General features: G+C 34.3%; 1 protein-coding gene across 22 annotated transcripts in view; it reads right to left on the bottom strand.

The window, feature by feature from the left end:
* ATRX (ATRX chromatin remodeler) overlaps positions 1–23261 on the bottom strand; it is a 253199-nt gene that overhangs the window by 151520 nt on the left and 78418 nt on the right. For 6 of the 22 annotated variants that reach the window (XR_010838695.1, XM_059050733.2, XM_059050744.2 and 3 more), the window contains 8 exons: positions 19768–19823; positions 18819–18871; positions 17804–17928; positions 14667–14780; positions 10280–10389; positions 8336–8403; positions 4947–8032; positions 1595–1667 (listed from right to left, as the gene is read on the bottom strand). Coding sequence is in view for 21 of the 22 variants with exons in the window: in XM_059050733.2 (XP_058906716.1) it covers positions 1595–1667; positions 4947–8032; positions 8336–8403; positions 10280–10389; positions 14667–14780; positions 17804–17928; positions 18819–18871; positions 19768–19823 (3685 nt within the window). In the remaining variant the exon portion in view is untranslated. The remainder of the gene's footprint in view (positions 1–1594; positions 1668–4946; positions 8033–8335; positions 8404–10279; positions 10390–14666; positions 14781–17803; positions 17929–18818; positions 18872–19767; positions 19824–23261) is intronic. The other 16 variants (XM_059050734.2, XM_067023713.1, XM_067023711.1 and 13 more) reach the window with 6 other exon arrangements.

The following is a 23261-nucleotide window of genomic DNA, read 5'->3' as shown; positions in this document are numbered from 1 at the left end:
ATGTTTTAAACATTATTAGCCTTTCAATAACATTTGAGGCCTTAAGATTTACAAGAAAGCAAATAGCATAAATAAATGAAGAGGAATTAAAGCATTTTAAAAGAATAAAATTTTAAACGCTTTCATAATCTCACTGTGATCATATCATATACTATATAAAATCCCTGATGAATAAAATGTATGCCTTCACCATTCCATTCTGGACCCAACCCTGATCCCACAAAATAATTGGATATATATTTTTAATTAAAAAAATAAGTAGGCAAAGCAGCATCTGAGTCTTTCTATCTGTGATTAAGCTCTATTCAAAAGTGCAAAATAAAATTGTTCATTCACCTTAATAAAAATGCCCTCCTGTTAATTAGGAGAATGCTGATCTTTGAAACAGAAAAATCTATCAGCACCAGAAAGATATAAAACAGAGCTAGAGTGACAGCTGGCCCCACAGCATTTACCAACTCAAAGTTAATTCCTTACAAAATTATGACACAAAAATTACATGTTTGTTTTCATGTTTTCTTAATTATTAGAGTTTACTATTAGGAATAAATGGATGGTTAATACAGTACTTTGTAGTAAAACCTCAAGTCTATCATAGATTTTTTTTGGTACTAGAATTAATCAGAGAACATTGCATCCAACCCTTTTGTTTTAAAGAACAGAAAATTTTGGCAGAGTAGTTAAGTCACTTGCCCACAATCACACGGAAAGTTTAGAACTAGAAGTCAGATATTTTTATCCCCATTATTCCAAAATTCCATCCACTTATTCCAAAATTCCATCCACTACACCACACTGTCTTCTTGTTGAAGATTATGAGTGTGGGGGATCCTATAGTCCAGCAAGGGTTTTAAAAATATGTAAAAACATTATGGTTATACTCTTTAATACCTTTGTTTTCTTTATTCCTCATTGCTAGAATATGGGTGTATCTTTTTTTTCTTCTCCCAGCTATTCCTTAGTTAAGTCAATCTGTACAGGCTACACTGTTCCCATATAAACCTATTAAGTATTATTAAAATTAATACTATCATGTCTACTTCTGTTTTATTTGACAAATTGTTAAAATCTAAATCAGTCTAGATACTTTGCAAATTCATACTTATTTTGAAAGCAATTTCTTAATCTTAAACATCTGAGCAGCCTCTTTTTCACTTTGAACAGGTTTTAATGAATAGGACCACCACATTGGATGGCAATTTAAAACAATAATCAAATATTGAGGAGAGAGATGGCTGTTGTCACCAATTTACTGAGATATGATTTACTTTCACCAATAAAATAATCTGTCAAAATTAAAATATTCTCAAAAAACTATCACTGTTTACATGGAAACATAAAAATTGACAGTGCTGTATTTATAACACACCCTATGCTAGGTGTGTTAATATTTATATTTACTTTCTTTTAAGGTTTCTGAGTTTTAGCCCATTTTCTGGCCTTTCTTTCAAACTTGCAGGAAGACTGTGAGCGAGTCTTTCTAAGGCAGGCACTCCTGGTTTTTACAACCTGCTTGTGGTTCCGTTGCTGCTGTTTGTGCCCATGCCTAGGGTATGTTATAATCTTTTTAAAGTCCTTACAGATGGAATCATACCTATTCTCAGGATCATTGTCATCGTCGTCATCATCCACTGTGACAGGCATTGATTTAGATAAGGCTTCATCTCCTTGAAGGAACAAAAGTGTACTTAAAATTAGCTTTAAATTATCTTTATAAGTAAAACCATGTAAAATAAAACTGAAAGCCAAAAACTTTAAAACTACTAGTAAGTTCTAAACTATACTCTGGGATCCAAAACATGAATAAAAAGAATTTATAAGGAAAGTACAATGGGGAATTTAAGAAGTGCCAGCAGCAAAATAATAAATAGTTGGATGTTACATATTTCAAAGTTCCTTCCCAGAGCATAAGAATTTTAAAACTCATCCTTCCCAGTAACAAATCTTTTATCATTCACCACCATATTAGCATAAGTTTATGGCTGAAATAAGCTTTGTAGTGATCCATCTTAAGTTTAAAGTTAACAGATGTCTAATTTTTCCTGTATCATTGAAGAACTTTTTAAAATGCTATTAATACTTGGTAATACCAAATAATTTTAAAATATACCTGAATTTGTATGGTATCCAGGAGTAGAATCATCCAGAGATATATTCAAGTACAGTAAAACTTACTTCCTTATAAAAAGCAACGTTTCTATCCTTTGATTAAAACTATAAAGAGATTAAGATTTGTGCATTTCATTGTATGTAAATTTTGCCTCAAAAACAAACTTAAACATTGTACTCTAGTTAACACTATATATACGCTGAAGTAACCAGGGAGAATTATGTTAATGTTTACCATTTACTTTCAAATGCATCAAAGATTTCAAGGGCATTACACTGAGTGAAAAAAGACAATTTCAAAAGGTTACACACTTCATGATTCCATCTCAAAATAACAAAATTACAGAGATGGAAATCAGATTAACAACTGCCACAGGTTAAGAATAGGGATATGCTAGGGAGTGTGCATAAAGGGTAGCACAAAGGAACCTTGTGGTAATGAAACAGTTCAATATCTTGGTTGTCCATGGTGGTTATACTTACAAAGCTACACGTGATACAAATTTTGCAGAACTATACTTACACACACACACAAATGAAGGAGTATATGTAAAACTGGTGAAATCTGAATAAATCTTCAGTTTCCTGGTTCTGAGATTGCACTATAATTATGAAAGATGTTACCATTGGAGGGAAATTAATGAAACGCATACAAAACCTCCCTGTATATTTTTTGCAATTTCCTGTGCATTTATAATTTTTTGGAAATAAACAATTAAAAGGGGGGAAAAGTTAGGTACACTGATGGATAGACAGGATATATAGATAAGTATGTGATAAAGCACATACAGTACAATGTTAACTGTAGAAACTTTTCTGTATATTTAACATTTTTTCATAATAAAATACTGGGGGAAAATATTGGAGAAAAAAACCCATAAGGAACACAGACACCTACAGGTTCAGGATAGAAATATGCTAAATGTAGAAAGGCAATAATAAATCTCACAATATCTTAGCAAACTCACAATAAATACCTCACTCAAACAGACCAATCTTCAAATTAAATATTACTAGTGGTATTACCATTGTTCCTCTTTACTACACCTTTGAAAATGTTACCCATCCTTCAAAGTCAAGTTCAAATGCTACCCGTTCTTTTAAGTCTTCCTCCAATATTTAGATTAAGTGGCTCATTTGCTATTTATCACACAGCCCCATTTTAGTTTTACATCTTTCTTCTGGTATTTTTTTAATAATGACTTATCTATGTCTACCTTGCTCATTGGACTGTAATCTCCTAGGACCATGTTCTTCATCTTGGTTGGTCATGCCATTCCCAAGCCCCAATTTCTAGGAAAATGTTGTACCCTGTAACAGGATACTCAACTATTGCTGAATAAATTGGAATCCTCTAAATTCATGGGAGCAGGGGAGGCTTTTTAAGAGCTCATAAAAACTGTCACCTAAATTAAGTTGGACATATTAGGAGAATAAATTTAGCATCTATTATATTATGTTTTGAATACAAGTCCACAATCTCATACACAATTCAGAAATCCAAAAAGTTCTCAAAATTTAAAGTTTTGTAAGGTGGTGCCAAAGTTCATTTGGCAGCAAAATCTAATCTGAACTGTTTGTTCCTCTTACATGTAAATGTTTATATGTTTTGCTGTGGAAATACTAATACGTTTGATTATGGGGCCTCAGGACCTACTGGAGCTACTATATAATATATGATAACTACTCTATATTATCTTCCTAAAAACAAAAGAGTTGAAAATCCTGAAATACATTAAGCCCCAAGAATATCAGCGACTGCGGACCTGTAGTTAAAACAGCCATACAAGCAGAACTCCACCTAGGCATCTGATATAGCAGAGCATTAAAATGAGTATACCATGCATATCCCACTTGGTTTTCAAACCAACTCACTGGAGCTCCAAAAATGGGATTTAAAGTTTTACTAAAAATTAAGATTCAAGTGAATTCCACTAAAATCCAACTGGGATAAATGGAAAATCACAACAAAAGGAAGGAAAGGAAAATTTTTACATTTTGCTTGTGCTGGGAAAAGTTACATGAGAAATCTACTTTATAAATATTTTAAAATTAATTTTAAGTGTCCCTGGTTAACTGATGGGTTTTACTGACTTAAAAAAAAAGACAATATAACCAACAAGTGTACATTTATTATACAACTGATTTTTTTTAAAGAACTGCCATAATGATAAATATTTTAAAATTTTTTTTTGGGGGGGGCGTATTATTGACCAGTTGACCCAAACCCAAATTGTCCTAGTGCTCTATCTCATCAGGGTAGGGTAATCCACCTACTTTCTGGATTTCTTACTTCCTCTATTTTGTTAGTGTTAAAAATGGAGATAACTGTTCATGTCATTAGAAAAAAATTGATGAGCATCAGCAAAGGGTTTCAATAAATAAATTTTTCTGAGGATTTCATGGGACACAAAGTTACTCTGCCCAATTTAAAAAGTCAGATGAATGGCAAAGCAGTTAAAAATTTCACTCACCATGTTATATCCATACCAAGCACTCATCTTCATTACTTGAATAAATATCTACTGAACTACTAGCACCAGTCTGATCTTCCTTCATAAATTACTTTTCATTACTCCAAAGAGAAGCATTAAACATTGATAAATTTACCCAACACACTTGGTATAGCTGATACAGAATACTAACAACGCTGCAAATACCTCCCAATAATGACCAAAAAATGGAGAAAGAGTTTCTAGTAAATCTCTATAAAGAATTTTTAAATGGTGTTTTCCTAAACAGTAAGTAACCTTGCGTTTGATTGACTTCAGAGAAAATTAAACAATGTAGCTATTCAAGAGGGAGGAAGTACAAATTTTCTATTTATTTTCCCATACCTGAAGATTGACAAAATCCAGTATGTGAAGACAGCACTAAATTTTCGGTCACAGGCTTTATTTTCTGCTCATCACTGCTCCCCTCACCTACAGAATTCTGATCATCATCTCCTATATCAGAAGAAGATGAGGAAGAAATGTCAGCCTGCTTCCTTTTAGTGCTTGCTCTTAGGGAGTTTCTCATTTTCTCCTTCATATTGCCTGCCTTCTTTTTAGCTGAAGCTCTTTGTTTCTTCAGCTTTTTATTATCTTCGGAACTTTCCTCGACATCAGAAGATGATGAGCCATTTTGTACTTCCTTGGTATTTCTCTTTGAATTTAAATTTCTTCTTTCCCTTAATTCAATTCTTTTCGGTCTCTTATCAGAAGAATCACAACCATCTTCTTTCATGGAATATTTCTCAGTATCAGATGATGAACAATCTTGTCTCTTCCTTGAACTCTTTTCAGGTAAGTTGCACCTTTTCTTCTCTCGACTGGATGCTCCATTCTTACTCCTCTTATCTTCGGAAGAATCACAGCTATCTCTTTTCCCTGGTAACTTCTCAGCATTATCGGATAATTCATCCTTCTTTTTAGAAGTTTTATCTTTTATTTTTTTACTCTTCTTTTCCCCATCAGTTGTGTCATTCTTATTTTGTTTTATGCCTTTAGGAAAATGACAAATTTCTTCTCCCTCAGGTAATTTCTCAGTGCTATCAGATGATGATTCATACTGTTGTTCCATCTTAATTACTTTTTTCTTCAAGTCTGTAGTTTTCTTTTCTTTTTCTTCAGTTCCCTTTTTGCTCTGCTTGTTATCATCTTCAGAGGATTCATCACTCTGTTCTTTCTTTGGGAACCTCTCAGCAACATCAGATAAGCCACCTTGTACTTTCTTACACATTTTGGTTTTCAGATACTTACTCTTTTCTTTAGTTTCAGCAAACTTTCTGTCTTCTGGAGAATTAAAACTCTCCTCTTTCCCAGAAGAAAGCTTATCAGCACCATCTGAGGAAACACTTGGCTGCTGCTTCTTAGAGAGTCGATCTCTCAATTCCATGACAGTCTTGTCTTGATTATCAACTATGCCTTCTGCTGAAGAGAAATTCTCTCTCTCTTCTTTCCTTTCAGCATCATCAGATGATCCTTCTTGGGCAGTCTTCAAACTTTTCTGACCTTGATTATCCATTCCTTTTTTGCTGTGTTTTTCATCTTCAGAAGAATCATAATCTTCTTTATTTGGAATTCTTTTTGTTGTTGTTCTGGCAGCCCCAATTTTACTCATACTCTTTATCTCTTTTTCTAATTCTGAGTCATAATTAGAAGATTCAGACTGGTTTTGTCGTTTCTTTTTAGAAATTATAGACCTTTTAGCTGATTTGCCTTTTTTAATATCAAAATCTGAGCCAGAAGTAGAACTTTTTCGTTTCCTTTTTCCTTTATCATCTTTCCCTGTTTGAGTCTTTACATCATACAAAGTCTTCTCATGATTTGTATGAGGTTCATTAATATCAGTATCTGAAGAAGAACTGTGACTCATCCTGGATACTTCTTTGAGGATTGCTAGCATTTCATCAGAATCTGAATTTTGATCCACAGTCTCTGACTGCTTAGATTTAGGCAATTTATTAGGTTTAGGATTATCTATAGCACTGTCAGAAGAATTCCGCTTATCCTTTTTTCTCATTGAAACTGATAGTTTTTGTTTCTCCTTAATGGTGTCATTATTTTCTTCATCTGAATTAAATGTTGTAGGGTTGGTTTCTGTCTGTCGCCTCAAGGGTGTAGTCTTTACACGTGGGGATCTTCGAAGATCAGATTCTTCTGAAAGTAATGGAACTTCACTTTCAACCAAATGCTCATTATCATTCTTTTCCTGTTCAAGTCCACAGTTCTCCAGCTTGGGGTTCAGACAAGAACTTCTATAGCTATCTTTATCTTGTGGAACTTCCTGACAATCAGCACCTTTAATTGGGGAATTAGAAAGGGAAACAGGGGTGAGTTTAACATATAATTCTTTTGTTACTTTAGCTGTTGTTTTTGATTTAATACCTCCTCTGTTGTCTTTCGAAGTAATATTTAATTTTACAGAACTCTCCAGTTCTTGCTCAGTTCCACTGTTGCCATCTCCCTGATAATCTGCTGAACTCTGAACTTCCATAGCAGTCTCAAGATTCTCAAAAATGTCTTCTGGAACTGAGGAAGGAACAGACACAATATCCATGTCTAAGTCTTCAGAAGTGTTAGCAGGTTCATACTGAGGTTCTTCTTTTTTATCAGATTTTTTATGTTCACCACTGGGATTTTTATTTGCTCTTTGTTCCTCTACTGCAACACTCTGATCCACATGCTCACTATCTACCTGCTTTCTTGACAGTTTAGCTTCTGATTTTGAAATATCCTTCCTTTCCAAAGCACAGGGTTTTTCTCCTTTTCTTACTTTTGTTTCAGACTTAGCATCTATGACTTTATGCTCTTTGGTATTTTTCTCTTTGTTTACAGCATCCAAAGCTCGAATCTCTGAATTCAAATCTTCTTCTAACGCAAGATGAGCTTTCTTGATATCAGCCAACACAGATTTAAAAGCCTTAAGCTGACGTAACTTTGTAGCAGAATTGATTTCTGAATTATCTGTCGCCTGCTTCAAAAACTTAACGTAACTGGAGTTCATGTTGGCAGTAGTCTCAATCAGTTTCTTTGCCTTCTTAATCATCTCCTTGGGCACAATTAGTGCTGAATAAGAGTAGGTTACTGAACCAGAACATGAATCATCTAATTTCTTTTCTTCTCCATTACAATTTGAACTGTTTTTCTTTGGAGAAAATCTGGGTGTGTGGTCATATACTTTACTACTCTTTTCATTGTCAACTTTTATCTTCTTCTTATTTTGTTGCAACAACTGTTCTAAGTTTTCAAATACGCTGTTACATGCTGTGACCAAATCCAACAAAGGCTCCGGGTGACAAATGTAGCAATACCATTGGTTGTTTTCATCCATTATTGTAGACAGCTCCTTTCGACCAAGGTTGCGTAGAATGCATTTCTTGCAGAAGGCATTATGGCAAAAGTCACAACAAATCAAGTTTCCACCTTCTGCACACCATCTGAAATTATTTAAAGATTAAAATATTATTCTGAAATGAAACACATTCTAAACGTTTACAGTATTAAAGCAATTTAACATTTCCTGGCAGCAATTTTAATAGCAAAGTAATTTTGGTCATTTACTTACTCTTTATTAGAAAATTAAAAGACATAAACCAAGGACTTCGTGGAAAAGAACAACCTTCCACGAAAGATATCAATGATGATACTATAAAAAATAGATCTAGTAACAGACTATGTAAGAATTTCGCCTCAAAAAGCAGACAACACTGAATTTTAGTTCATCTTGATTTATTACCTACCTACACTGTTCATCCATTCCATCTGAGTCACGGCTAATATCATCACTCATGTAATATTTAAAGCAATTCTATTAAAAAAGAAAAGGGAAAGGGGAAATTTATTCAAAACTGTTAATATTCATAAAGGAGAAAAACTTTATTTTTTAAGTCATTAAAAAAGTATAGGGAATGTGTGTGTGTGTGTGTGTGTGTTTTAGAGAATCAAAGTGATAACACTGTATTACCCCTACTAGTACTTTCCAGACACAGGAATAGCTCAAGAAATTAATTCCTTGAAATAGATTTCCATATCATCAAGTAACACTGTTCCTTACATAAAAGTTGATAAAAAGATTTTGGTAAAGCAAATTTCTGATCTCATATGACTAGCTACCAAAGATCTACATAAAAATGTATTAGATGTTGCTATTAGTTAATAATAATTTACTAGTCATCATATATAAACAGCTACTATGTATAGAGCTGAGCAACAGTATCCTACATTAACCTACATTATCTTTAAATCTCAAATACCTACTGTGCAAGGTAGGAGGTATTACAGCCCAATTTGAGAGAAAAGGCTTTGGTTCATGATATGTAAATAAATCTCCTAAAGTTATACAACTGGAAGAGGCAAAAGTGGTATTCAAATCCAAGTCTGAATGACTTTAAATTCCTTTTCACTGGGACTGGAGAAAAGGGAAGGTTCCATGCCCACTGATGAAAACTACTGATTACTGAAATGGGCTAGGCTCAACAGACTGGCTCTTAAAAAAAAAACAACAAACAATCACGTATATAAGAAAAGAGAAAAGCAACACACGTTACAAATCCAACAATATAAAATTCAGCTGTCACAATTTAAAACTAGAACCTACAACGTGTACCCTAAACAGGCTCCTGGCTGAAATGAATTCAAGGAAAGGAGGACACAAATTACTAAAAGACAGAAGTAAATTTAGTACATTTAAGGAGGTCTACATCTATCAAAAATTCATACAAGATCTAGAACTGGAACTCTAATTAAGGAAAGTCTGGTCTGCCCCTGCAATTCAAGGAGGCATTTTATTGGGAAGCAAACTAACAAAGGATTAATTTTAGCAGTAATATGAGTTGGGGAAATGATAACCTTGATATTATAGATATTTAAAATTAATTCCAAGGTATTACTTATAAAAAAGTTTACACAGACTGTTAAAACTATCTTCAATACATATGAAACATTGTTTTTTTTTTTTTTTTTTTTTTTTTTTTTTTTTTGGCAGTACGCGGGCCTCTCACCGCTGTGGCCTCTCCCGTCGCGGAGCACAGGCTCCGGACACGCAGGCCCAGCGGCCACGGCTCACGGGCCCAGCCGCTCCGCGGCACGTGGGATCTTCCCGGACCGGGGCACGAACTCGCGTCCCCTGCATCGGCAGGCGGACTCTCAACCACTGCGCCACCAGGGAAGCCCTGAAACATTGTTAATTCTATTATCTCCAAATTATGTCAAAACCCTGCTCCACGTGGAGAGTTCAGATTTCGGTAATTAGGGTATGGAAGAGGGAATGTTATAAAACATATGTGTGCACACATATATACTCTGCAGTTTCCCAACACACCACACTCTCCCTCACCTACTGAGCCTTTGAATACCATGTTGCCTATGGCCTAGAATATGCTGAACCAATCCCACTTTGCCAAGCTAATTCCTATTTATATTTCAGGTACCACCTACATCATCTCCATTATAAAGCCCCCCACCACCCAACTCCAAATTACAAAGGCTTCCTGTGTGTTCCCAAAGTACACAGTATCTCCCCTATCATTGCACTTATTGGGCCTTTCATGTTTGTCTTCCCCACTATATTATATGTCCTCCAATAGCAGAGACCATTTCTGTCTTCATCACTGTGCATCAAAAGTCTGACACATGTTAAGCATTCAAATATTTGTGGAATTAATTATCAACAGATCATTACATACCTTACAAATAAGTACTTGCAGTGAAGGATGTCTATAAATGGAATCTTTTTGAAAATGATTGACCTGTTGTCCACAAGCAGTACAGCTCACAATCCCATGAAGCCCATCTTCTAGGAGAAAGGAGTGACCATTATTCACACATATACACACATACAAAAAGATATATACTTTAGTCAGCATTTCCCAACATTTGAATTGAAAATTAAATACCTCATAATCCTTGGGAAAATGACATTTTGGACACAAATACAAAGGTTAATAATTTTACAGACTTACTAAGAACATGACAACCTTGACAAATTGCAGAGCTAACTTGCTCCCCTTTACAGATACAAACCCTGTTTCTTACAACAACTTGATATAACATGAAGAGACTCCATAAAAGAAGTTCTAAAAATAGGGGTCAAGAGCTCTTTTTCATTTTGCTACTGCTTCACAAAGAAATTCAGGATCAGTTCTTAAAGAATGGGGAAGTTAAATATATAGAATAGATTCTTTTGTAACCCTGTACTTAAGCTAGGTATGCCATAAAGTTTTTATTCTCAAAATGGAACTGTCTGCACAGATCCTTTCAATATTATATGAAAACCTGATAACTTTATATTACCAATTTCCTTCCTAAGATTCCCTTCAATACTATCCACAATCCCCATTAACCTGCCTTTTTTCTATGTATATTCCATATCGGCACTGTCTATTATTTCCAAATAAGGACAAATAAGATTTGCAGGTATATCTATCTTGACAGCAAAACTTCAGAATGGCTGCATTTTGACAGAGCCCCATTCCATAGTTTCTGCAGAAAAACAGATGGAAGATAACCAACGGAAGAGATATGGGAACATATGTATATGTATAGCTGATTCACTTTGTTGTAAAGCAGAAACTAACACACCATTGTAAAGCAATTATACTCCAATAAAGATGTTAAAAATTTTTTTTAAAAACAATAAAGGGGACCTCTCCTACCTCACTCTCGTCCCTAGTTCTGTACGGTGCTTCACAATCTGAGCTGAACATTAGAATCAGCCAAAGAATCTTTTAAAAACAGGGACAGCCATTCCCACCCCTAACCCACTGAATGGGGATCTCCTGGACACTTTTTTTCTTTTTTAAGTTTTACAGATGACTCTGATGTGCATCCAAGACCTTGATCCAAATAAGATGGTAGATTATGATTCAAAAGAGGCCAATGAAAATGCCTGCATTCACCAAAAAAAAAAGGTGAATGACTTAAAAAAAGAAAAAAAACTGTCTCTATCCCTAAATAAAAGACAAAATAACAAATACATTTCTCACCTTTTAATTTTATATTTTGTGTTTCTCTTAGTTTTAAGGTCCAAAGCACCATGGACCCAAGCATTATCACAAATATTTTTATTTGCAGAAGTTAAAAAAGTTTAACCAAGGTATAAGGGCATCATGATACTTTTCCAGAAAATACAGAGAATTTGAAGACCTACTATATAAGCTGCTAATATTTTCCTTTAAATCATATTCTCCTCCATTAGTTTTGATCTTGAGTATTCATATATTCTGTATTTCTTTTAACATAAATAAACATACAATGTGCTTTTTCATATCAAATAATGATTGCATTCATATAAACAAGGTAATAAAAAGCTAGAGTTTGAATGTTCATCCACTGTTAGATAATATTAAGTATCTTCTATGTGCTTTCGCACATATATCACTCAAGAATTTTTAAAAAACTAGGTGATCCATTGGAGAATTTCTCCCATATGCACAATGACTCATATAAAGGATATTCATTGCAGTGTTAATTAGCAAATTGGAAAAATTTGAAAACAAAAATTAGAAATAATTTCCCATTTGGGAAATGGATAGTGGTTTACTCATACAACTAAATTCTACAGAAGAGCGAAAAATAAAAAACTAGATTGTACATTTACTGATATGAATACATGTCAAAATCAATATTGGATGAGAAATGCTACAAAAGGATATATACAAGATACTACTTTGTATATTTTTAAATGAAAAATAAATGCTATAAGAATAAAAATATGTAAAGAAAAATATAAAAACATGCATGGAAACACCACACATGCATACAAACATCAAATAATCACAATCTGAGGTGTGAAAGGAAGGATAAAAACATGAGAGTAGGACTAAACCTAGTTTAAGTGAGATCTTATTTAAGTGAGATCTGAAACAAATATTGTAAAATGCTTAAGTGTTACTTTAGTACACATACATGTTTCTATGCATGAATGCTTTAAATTTTTAGTTTTAGTTATGAAATATCTTCAGAATTGTAATATATATAGTGTGTAAATGGAAAAGAGGCATTTTCAATTCTGAGCTCAATACATTTTATCAGTTTTAAAGAAAGAACAAAATTATTCTGCCATATAGAAAAATTAGGTGTAAAATATGTTTTCTAATAATTAAACTAGTGAAAGGATATCAAAATAGGCTATGGTATTTAAAAAACAATGGCTCCTGAAATGATCAATATCTTTGTGTTTAATTTTGTTTCAAATCATTATAAGATTATTTTATGTATAAAGTTTACCTTCCTGACAGTTTCCTATATTAGACTTCAATTTTAGAACTAACTTTCCTAGGAAGTTTGAATATTAACTAGCAATTCAGTACCTCAGATCACTAGTTTATTCGTACATGTGTATATGAGTAAACATAGTTAAATTTCCTGTATGATTTCCGACAGCTTAAAGATGTAGCAAATCATTAAGACAAAAATTAACATGAAAGATTTTAAGTGCTATTATATGTCTACAAACATACATTTTCCTTTAAGCATAATATTCTTACACAGAACACTCAATAAAATGTTCCAGAGACATATCAGCTCAGACCAAATACCAGCAGCATAGTAAAGTGTCACTAAAAACACCCTTCCCAATGACTGTGGTTCTTTTTAATTCTCCTTTTAGCTGTTAACCACATTTGAGATACTGACTGCTCCAGAGTCCCTCCCCAAAAGACACCAATTAGATATTAATTTTGACACAATACACTTAGTTATCTGTCTTCCCTAGAGGACCCATAATCAGAAATAAAAAGAAAGAAACTCTTACTACTGGTCCTTATCATCACATTCTACTTGCAGATTCTCTTATTTTAAATAATACTACTTAGCTTTGGTGAGCTCTGTTGTTGCCATGGCAGTTTCCCTACTGTGAATTAGATTCTCAATGAATCTTCCTTATGCTTGAGAGGAGTAGAACACCCCCTTGTGGACAAAAGACTAAACAACATTTCCTTGACTTTCTCTAACAATCTAATGAATTATTGAATCTGAAAACCGATATATATAGATATACATACATACACATATATATACATATATGTGTATATACACATATGTGTATATACACATATATGTGTATATATACTATAAATACAGATATATTTTACTAATACCATCAAGATATCACATAGCACTGAAATTAAAATCTACACAAAATTTCACCAAGAACTATGCTATAATTTCACAATTTACATGATAAATATTTAACAGACACGCTTCCATTACACTTCTATTTAGAAATTTAGTGTCATGTTCTGTCTTTTAGAGATTCATTCTTCCTATAGTAATGGATTCTGACTCTGTTAATCTGCCCAGAAAATACATACAGGCACTATTTTAAACTCACACACAAACAAGTGGGACACATACTCCACTCTCATAAATTTTTTAATGAATCCTCCTTATGCTAACTTTCTACAGATGATTAGCCAATGGTTGTGTGTATAAGTGAGGGTAGACAGACAAAGGGAAAGGCGGCTGAGACAGATGGAGGGAAGGTTACTAGCTCTAGTTCCCGTCTCCTTCCTACTCATCTCTGCACTGATATCCTTAGATCAACAGACCTCTGACTTCAACGCACATAAGAACAAACTGGGGCACAGTCTTGACATCATCCTCAGAAATTCTAAATTGTTATGAGTGGAGTCAAGGGACTTGCATTTTTAATAAGCACCCCAGGTGACACTAATGCAGATGTCCATCACTCTGTGAAACAATGTTTTAGATATGTATAAAGTTACCTGAAGGCCACAGGCAAGAATTTTATCCAAATCTAAAATTCTTTTCGGGGTGAGAGGGAACACATGGTATTCTGGCATATAAGCATTACAGAACTAACATGTGTGAGAAGGAAATAGTAAGCTTCTTGAGATAACTTAATAGCCACTGAAGGCAAAGGCATTTTGATAAATGGTGTTTAACCTTTTCTGCTTCAGAGCTCAGAAAGAAACAGAAGTTATTTTTAAGTAGTGCTTTTAAAAAACAATGGGCAGAAAAGTGGAGGTATTTTTAGTAAGCACATCAGATTTTCCAATATGGTCATAAACAGCACTTTAAACTCATGTTTTCATTTTCACTTGTATTTACCTCCGCGTTTTTTGAGATTTTCAGTTTTCATTTTACTTCTGCTTCTAAATTCAGGCCCTTTAAAATCATCTTTGTCTTCATTCAGCACTGGCTCTGGTTGTACAATCACTGTACCTAGAATGATTTCATTTAAAAAACCATTACACATATTAAATGTGCAAGTGAAGTACAAGACTTCAGTTCAGATAAAGCCAACATTGCTGGTACATAGTTTTGTTTCTTTCAAGCTTTCAATATTTGTATAAGGACCTCTCAAGAATAAATAAAACAGGGAATTAGTAAAAGGGCCAGGTGTCAACAGATTACTTGTTGGAATATAGTTCATAAAAATGGGGGGGCAGTATTATGTACTGATTCATAACAGAAATGTGTGAATAAAGTAGAAAGCCTTAGCCCAGTTCTGAATTTTATACTGCCTATCACAAAAGCTGTTCTGAATATGAACATCCATGCTAAGTTCCACAGTTTAAAAAATAAAAGGATCAGAAGAGAAAATTTTAAAAAGACATCCTATTCTTCTCATAAGCCAAATCATAAATGCAGAAAAAGATTTTTAAGGGGTTGTTTTATATTGCTTTGGGGGAGGATAGTGGGGGACAATGTGAGAAGTTATTACTGCTATACCTATTCTGTGGCATTTCCGAAATAATACATCCAAGTTTCAGTATCCTGCAAAGTCCTTAAAGAGTTTTAAACAAAGACTGCCTTAAGATACTTAAGCTCAAGTGCTATGACAATAAATTGCAGAATGAGATCAATTGTTGGTCCCTATGGAAATCTTTTAGAAAGAATGTATTTTCTTAGCTATAAAACATGTGAACTGAGGAGAGAGGTTGCTAATTTAAGTTTTCATTTTAATCTCTCAAGAGCAAATAAAGCAGGGGCATAGTAAAAACGGTCCAGGTCTCACATTTACCTACATTGCTGGGCTTAGTAATTGGGCATTACTGACAACAATTAAGAAAGTACAGTCAACCCTCGGTATCCATGGGAGATTTGTTCCAGGACCCCTTGGATACCAAAATCCATGGATGCTCAAGTCCCTTAAATAAAATGGCATAGTATTTGCATATAACCTACGTACATCGTCCTGTATACTTTAAATCATCTCTAGATTACTTACAATACCTAATACAATGTAAACACTATGTTAATAGTTGCCAGCCAACAACAAACTCAAGTTTTGCATTTTGGAACTTTCCAGAATTTTTTTCCCAAAATATTTCTGATCTGCAGTTGATTGAATATGCAGATGCAGAACCCACGGATACGGAGGGCCAACTGTAAAATCTGGTAGTTGTCAGGGGCTGTCTCCCTGAAACATGGGTCTATGTTATTTAGCGAGCAAGTTTTAGCAAGGCATAGCACCTACTTAAATGAATTTCTGAGTCTCTGAAAAAAGGGGGGAAATAGGGCACAGAGGATTGAGTTTTTACAAACTGGTAAATATAAATAATCTCCACACACAGAAAAAACCTTTATTCACAACAACCATTTCACATATATACTCTCAGAGAAGCCCTGGCATTTGAAAAAAACTAAAGACTTATAGTTAACCAAAAAAAACCAGATTTCTTTCTGAAGATTCTTCTCTAAATGGAAGCAAAGCAGCAGAGTGGAAAGAGCACTCACTAGCTTTGGATTCAGGCAGACCTGGGTTCAAATCTTAGCTTCTCAATTTAAAGCTGAAAAAGTTCCTTGAGCTCTGAATTTGTTCCTTCATCTCTACAAGTAGAAATAGTAACTACCTTACAGCATTGTTTTGAGGATTAAATAAGTTAATTTTCTAAGAGTCTGGTACTTATACATACTCAATATAGTATTATAACAATAATTATAATCAATCAAATTTAACCTTATGAAATAGGTCTATTTTTGGTTTGGTGGGAGAGAATTAACGCTTAGTTCAGGTTCATAACATCCCATACTAACTCTCTTCCACAATATCATTAAAAGAAAGATTGGAATTCCTAGTTCTTAGCTCACCCAGTGGCCATAATAAGGACTCCCAGTGACAACCACTGAATGTAATAATCCAAAGTGAGTCACTGCCTATGGGACTCAGACTCCCACGTTGTTTCTGCCGTAGGCCACCAAAACCATTACATAAAATTGTCACAGATGATTTTCAAAGCCAAGTAAATGGTAGGCTCATCAATTTTCCTTCTATCTCTCTTCTTTCTCTCATTCATTTCTTTTCCTCATTCATTTCATTTCTCATCTATTATAACTCCCAATTTGTCCTAGTAAAGCAATGTATTATTCTCCTAACTCAACATTTTTTTAAATTTCCATAATCAAAAAATGTGTCACATAAACATAAGTAGAGACAGAGAATAAAGTAGTAAACACTGCTGTAAATGATCTGTGAGAATAAATTTGAAAAATCTGCTAAGAGCCTTTAAACATATTATTCAATAAAGAAAAAAATCTAAACTGTTGATTTCTGAAACACTATGAAATTACCAAGACCCTTGTCATTCTCTCATCGTGTAATCACACTGCTCTCAGACTTGGGCTATGAAAAGTCCAAGATTTTCATTTGGCTTCCGCCCTCCCCACCCCTGCCCAGGCCCCAACCTAATCAATGCACTTTTAAGGTTAGAAATGCAACGGATGAGAGGAAATGTAACAAGGCGTTTTTAAAAAGATAATTACAAGAAATATACCTAAGTCAAATTTAATAGGTAACTTCAGCTTTGCATCTTAGGGATTTTAAGAATGCAGTAAGACTAAACTAGACTTTAAATGTTTTTTAAAGAAGTTTTCAGAGTATTCTTTATGTTTTTCTATAAAGCAAGCACATTAAAATTTACTGAACCAAAACTTAATATACTAAACTTTTAAACCAACTTCCACGTTCAAGTATAATTTGGAAAATAAAATCCCTTTTCTAAAACCCAATGGAAAGAGAAAATAAGCCTTTTTCTTATCAAACCTGACTGAATATTCTAAATTTTGAACCTCAATAACACACATTATCATTACCATACTAATACATTTCCAGACCATCACTATCAAAATATTAGATTTGGTCCTTCACACACAGCTTAAAGTAATTAAGTTCCAATTTTATAATAATGACATTTAAAATGCATTTCAACTTTAACTTCATATGAAAAATTAATACACTTTACCTTTTGGCAAGCTTTGCATAGTAATATCATTTTCTGAATTTTCATTAGAAGCATCTTCATTTACAGTTTCATCCAAAGGTTTTTCATCATCAGATTCTACATACTTTGTTACAATTGAAGGTTTCCTATGAAAGAATTAAGTCCACAGAATTATGGACATTTCTGCTATTGGAAAAACACCCAAGTAACATAAATAACATGTTTAAATTAAGCAGTGGCTCTTAACCAGGGATACATATCAGAATCACCTAGGGAAGTGTACATCTCTATACCATATAACTGAATATTATGATTTAGTAGATATTGGGAAGGATCAGAGCATGTGCATTCTGAAAGAGCTATGAGGAAGATTTTGAAGGGAACTCCTATTTAAGAATCACTACTTTAGGGAATAAGTTAATAACAAGCAAGCTGTGATTATTAAGAGACATTTCCACTGGTTCAAAAACGTATAAGTCCAATAGAATAAACTGCAAACTTCTAATAAAAACTACACTCCACAGTTATATTATGCATTACATTATGCTTTGAAGTAGTTTCAGTTGTTACATACAATTCACTTTGACAATTTAACACAGACAAGTATTTTAACCACTCTTTGATCTTCTTACAACTTCCTCATAACTATGATGGCTACTAGTCCCCATCCTAGACAATTTCATATAACCCTAAAAAACTCATATTGCCTCATGAGGCATTCAACATTTCATTTCCCCTTTCCTCCTTGTTTTTAAAGCACATGTATTATCTGACAGAAATTATCTACATATTGCCAGGGCCACTAATATATAATAAATCCCCTCCTGGGAAATTTTTAATTAAAATTAAAAGTCAAGTGATGGACACAAGAGATTCATTATACTATACTGCCCTTTAAAAAATATATATGTTTGTATAAAATAGTTTACTGAGAACAGAGTGCTTTAAGTTTAGAAAAAAAAGATTATTCTGAGAAAAAGAAAATAAAACAACCTGAAAAAGAAAGTAACGTTTTTTCCCTTCAACATCAACCAACCTCTTTGATCGTGATGATCCTGATGATTTGGATTTTTCTGAAGAGCTAGCTCCCTAAATGCGAGAAATAAATACAAAGGTGAGTAAAACTCTCAGAGAAACATCCCTACAATTAACTGTTTCCCTATACCAAGATCTCTAATATAGTGAAAGAGATATAATTTTTATGACTAAAATATTTTTCTGAAAGGAACTTCAAAAACTAATTCTAATTTACTCTCAAGTTTCCTTGATTTAAGATTATTATTTTTTCATTAAGTTGTTACTGTTGAATTTTGAGGTACAGAAGATGATACACTGCTATATCATGATCTTGGCCTAAGCCAACAAAGACAAAACAAAGGTGTAGAGGTAATCAGATCCCAACAGAGGCAGAGTTTTAAGGATCTAAAAATGTGTCATTTTCTCTATCCTAACATATGGCACAGAGTACCTTCTATGATTTCCTTTGAGATACTAAATTTGCCTTGGTTTTTCCAATATAATCAGTATATTTTATTGGATTCAATTTTTTACACGAGGTGGGAAGAATCCTAAAACTGTAGTGTAGGGTGGGGTATCAGGTGAAGGACCTCAGGATGGGTTTTAATAATATTGCTTAAGAGACTCTAAATATTCAGTTTTGAGAGCTCTCAGAACCATGGGGTTATGCCCATAACAACCACCTTGGGCACCACTGTTGCAATATAATAACAATCAAATACCTATTTGTTAGCAAGCCTTCAGTTGTCTGACTTTACTATACAGCTGAAGCAAACCACAACGGTAACAAAAACAATGAACACCATCAAAGGGTGGACAACGACCCAAAATGAAGTACTGTAATAATACTTGGGTATAACAGTAAACTCAAACACATGGATGTATTAAATAAAAGCAACCTGATGACATACTTTAGTTGATTAGCATTAATTAATAAATATCTTTTAAATGCTTCAAATTATTCTTACCTCTTCCTTGCTGTTTTCCATCATATCAGAGTTATTTCCAGAACCACTGACTTTATCTTAAAAGAGAAGAAATAAAAACATTATTTATCTCTTCGGTGCATTATCAAATAGAACACCAATACCTACGATTCCATGAACCTATTTTTCAATCTATGTAGTATGGCAGTATTGGTAGTACTTTACTCACATTAAAATATAGGAGTTTTCTATCAACTATACTCCAATTAAAATTTTTTTAAAAAATAATATTGCTTTGGTTAAAAAATAGTTTTCTGAGTGACGTGGACATATATACACTACCAAATGTAAAACAGATAGCTAGTGGGAAGCAGCTGCATAGCACAGGGAGATCAGCTCAGTGGTGTGTGACCACCTAGAGGGGTGGGATAGGGAGGGTGGGAGGGAGGGACGGAGATGCAAGAGGGAAGAGATATGGGAACATATGCATATGTATAACTGATTCACTTTGTTATAAAGCAGAAACTAACACACCACTGTAAAGCAATTATACTCCAATAAAGATGTTAAAAAATTTTCATGTAAAAAACCAAAAAAGAAAGTTTTCTGATTAAAATCACTCTCTTGGGCTTCCCTGGTGGCGCAGTGGTTGAGAGTCCGCCTGCCAATGCATGGGACACGGCTTTGTGCCCCGGTCCGGGAAGATCCCACATGCCGCAGAGTGGCTGGGCCCATGAGCCATGGCTGCTGAGCCTGCGCATCTGGAGCCTATGCTCCACAACGGGAGAGGCCACAACAGTGAGAGACCCACGTACTGCAAAAAAAAAAAAAAAAACCAACACACTCTTTTGACACACTAATCCCTTCTGAAACAGCATTTCTGAAAAAAGCAGTTTGTAATCAAAACACTTCCTATTATAATTGTTCAAGGTTTTTCTCTTAGAAGAAAATTTAAGTTCCATCTTCTACTAAAAATCACATTATTAACTATATTTTCCTTTACCATAAGACACTAAAAAAGGAAAAAAAACCAACTTCCTAAAGGAAGCAGAGGGAAGGAAATAATAAGGATTAGAGTAGAAATTAATTAAAGAGGGAATAGAAAACAACAGAGAAAAATCAACGAAACCAAACTAAGTTCTTTGAAAAGATGAATAAAACTAAAAAAAAAAAAAAAAACTTAGGCTAGATGGACCAAGAAAAAAAGGAGACAAGACTCAAATTATTAGAATGAGAAATTAAAGAGGGGATGTTACTACTTACATTAAAGAAATAAAAGGGTTATAAAGAAATATCATGAACTGTATGCCAACAAATTAGATAACCTAAATGAAATGGACAAATTCCTAAACACACACAAACTACTAAAGCTGACACAAGAATAAAGAGACAATGTGAATAGACCTATAACTGAAAAGACTGAATTGGTAATCAAAAAACTACCCACAAAGAAAAGCAAAGGTCCAGATGGTTTCACCACCAAATTACACCAAACATTCAAAAATAAAAAAGCATTAACACCAATTTTTCACAAACTCTTCTAGTAAAAAAGGAGGGAACATATCCCAACTCATTCAATGAGACCAGTATCGTACCAAACCAGAAAAGATACCACAAAAAGACCAACATCACTTATGAATACAGATGTAAAAGTCCTTAATAAAATACTAGCAAACTTCAAAAGAATGAAAGACATGTCCTTCTGCTACAGACTGTGAGAAAATACTTGCAAAAGACATATCTAATAAAGAACTATTATCTAAAATAAATTAAAAACCCCAAACTCAACAATAATATAAACATGATTAAAAGCAGGCAAAAGATCTGAAGACATTTTACCAAAGAAGATATGCAAATGAAAAATGAGCATATGAAAAGATGCTCCACATCATATGTCATTAGGGAATTGGAAATTAAAAAAATAAGATAACACTATATACCTATTACAACAGACAAAATGCAGAACACTGACAACACAAAATGCTGGTAAGGATGTGGAGAAACAGGAACTCTCATTCACCGCTCAAAAAAATGCAAAATGGTCCAGCTACTTTTGGCAATATCTTACAAAATTAACCAAACTCTTACCACATGATCCAGCAATCACACTCCTTGATATTTACCCAAATAAGCTGAAAATAAAGTCCACTCAAAAAACTGCACACAGATGGTTTTAAATATTTTTATTTATATAAACACCTTCATAAGTAGCTTTTTTCCCATAATTGTCAAAACTTGGAAGCAACCAAGATGTCCTTCAAAAGGTGAACTGGATAAACTAACTGTGTTACATCCAATCAATGGAATAATATTCAGCTCTAAAAAGAAATGAGCTACCAAGCCATTAGAAGACATGAAGGAACTTAAAATGTATTGTATATTACTATGTGAAAAAAGCCAATCTGAAAAGGTTACATACTGTACGATTCCAACTATATGACGTTCTGGAAAAGACAAAACTATGGAGACAGTAAAAAGATCAACGGTTGCCAGAGATTTGGGGGCGGGGACAGGGGGAAGGATGGATAGGTGGAACAGAGGATTTTTAGTGCACTTGAGACAGGAGGGAGGGTGGCAGGGAACAACCATTAAAAGAATGACAGCCATTGAGGATACGACAAAAACTGGTTAGAACCAAGTAGGCCCAAGACGGTGGAAGATTCGACTTCCAGTAGACCTTGAGCCTCGTTACACACTCACTGTAATGCATTAGCATGCTAAATGACACACCCACAAGGCACCATGACAGTTCCTAGGCTAACCATAAAAGGCCAAAAAGTAGGCAGTAACTCAATTCCTGGAAATCCCCACCCCGTCCCCAAAATAGTTGGAATAATCCTCTTACTCATTAGCCTATGAAATTACCAAGCCCATAAAAAATAAACACCCCTACACCCCAGGGCCTCTCTACTTCTGAGGTGGCCCACACCTTATGGAGTGTGTAGCTCCCAGGGCTGCTCTCTCACCTTCTGAGATGAACCGCTTTCAGCCTACGGAATGTGTATCTCTCTCAATAAACCTACTTTCACTTCACTGTGGCTCGCTCTTGAATTCTTTCCTGCACGAAGCCAGGGACCTTCACTTGGCAGCACATCCCAGGAACTCACCCAAGACCTGTAACATGACCATCCTTTTGCACCCCATTTTCCTGCAACATCTTTACAAAGGAAGAAGAAGAAGGTGGTCTTCTCTCCTTTCCCACTTTTCCTTTGATTGAAAAATGTAGCCAACTTAGTTCTCAGGGCAGAGCCCTCTTGCCTGCCTGCTTGTATACTTCACATGCATCTTACAGTAATAAATCTACTTCTTGCCTATCACTTTGCCTCTCTCTGAATTCCTTCTGTGCTGAGACATAAAAATCTGAGCTTCATTGAGTCCTGAGACCAGGTGTGCGGTTTCAGCTTGGGAGGGTTTGAGTCTCCTCCTAAGCCAGAGGTTGCAGGTTCAAGTCCCATCTGAGGCGGGACTGGGTTCAAGTCCCAATCTGAGGTGTACGGTTTCACAGTGAAACTAAACTGTATGATACTATAATGATA

The sequence above is a fragment of the Kogia breviceps genome, chromosome X (assembly GCF_026419965.1).
Source record: "Kogia breviceps isolate mKogBre1 chromosome X, mKogBre1 haplotype 1, whole genome shotgun sequence".
Taxonomy (NCBI): domain Eukaryota; kingdom Metazoa; phylum Chordata; class Mammalia; order Artiodactyla; family Physeteridae; genus Kogia; species Kogia breviceps.
This window is presented reverse-complemented; position numbering and strand designations above follow the sequence as displayed.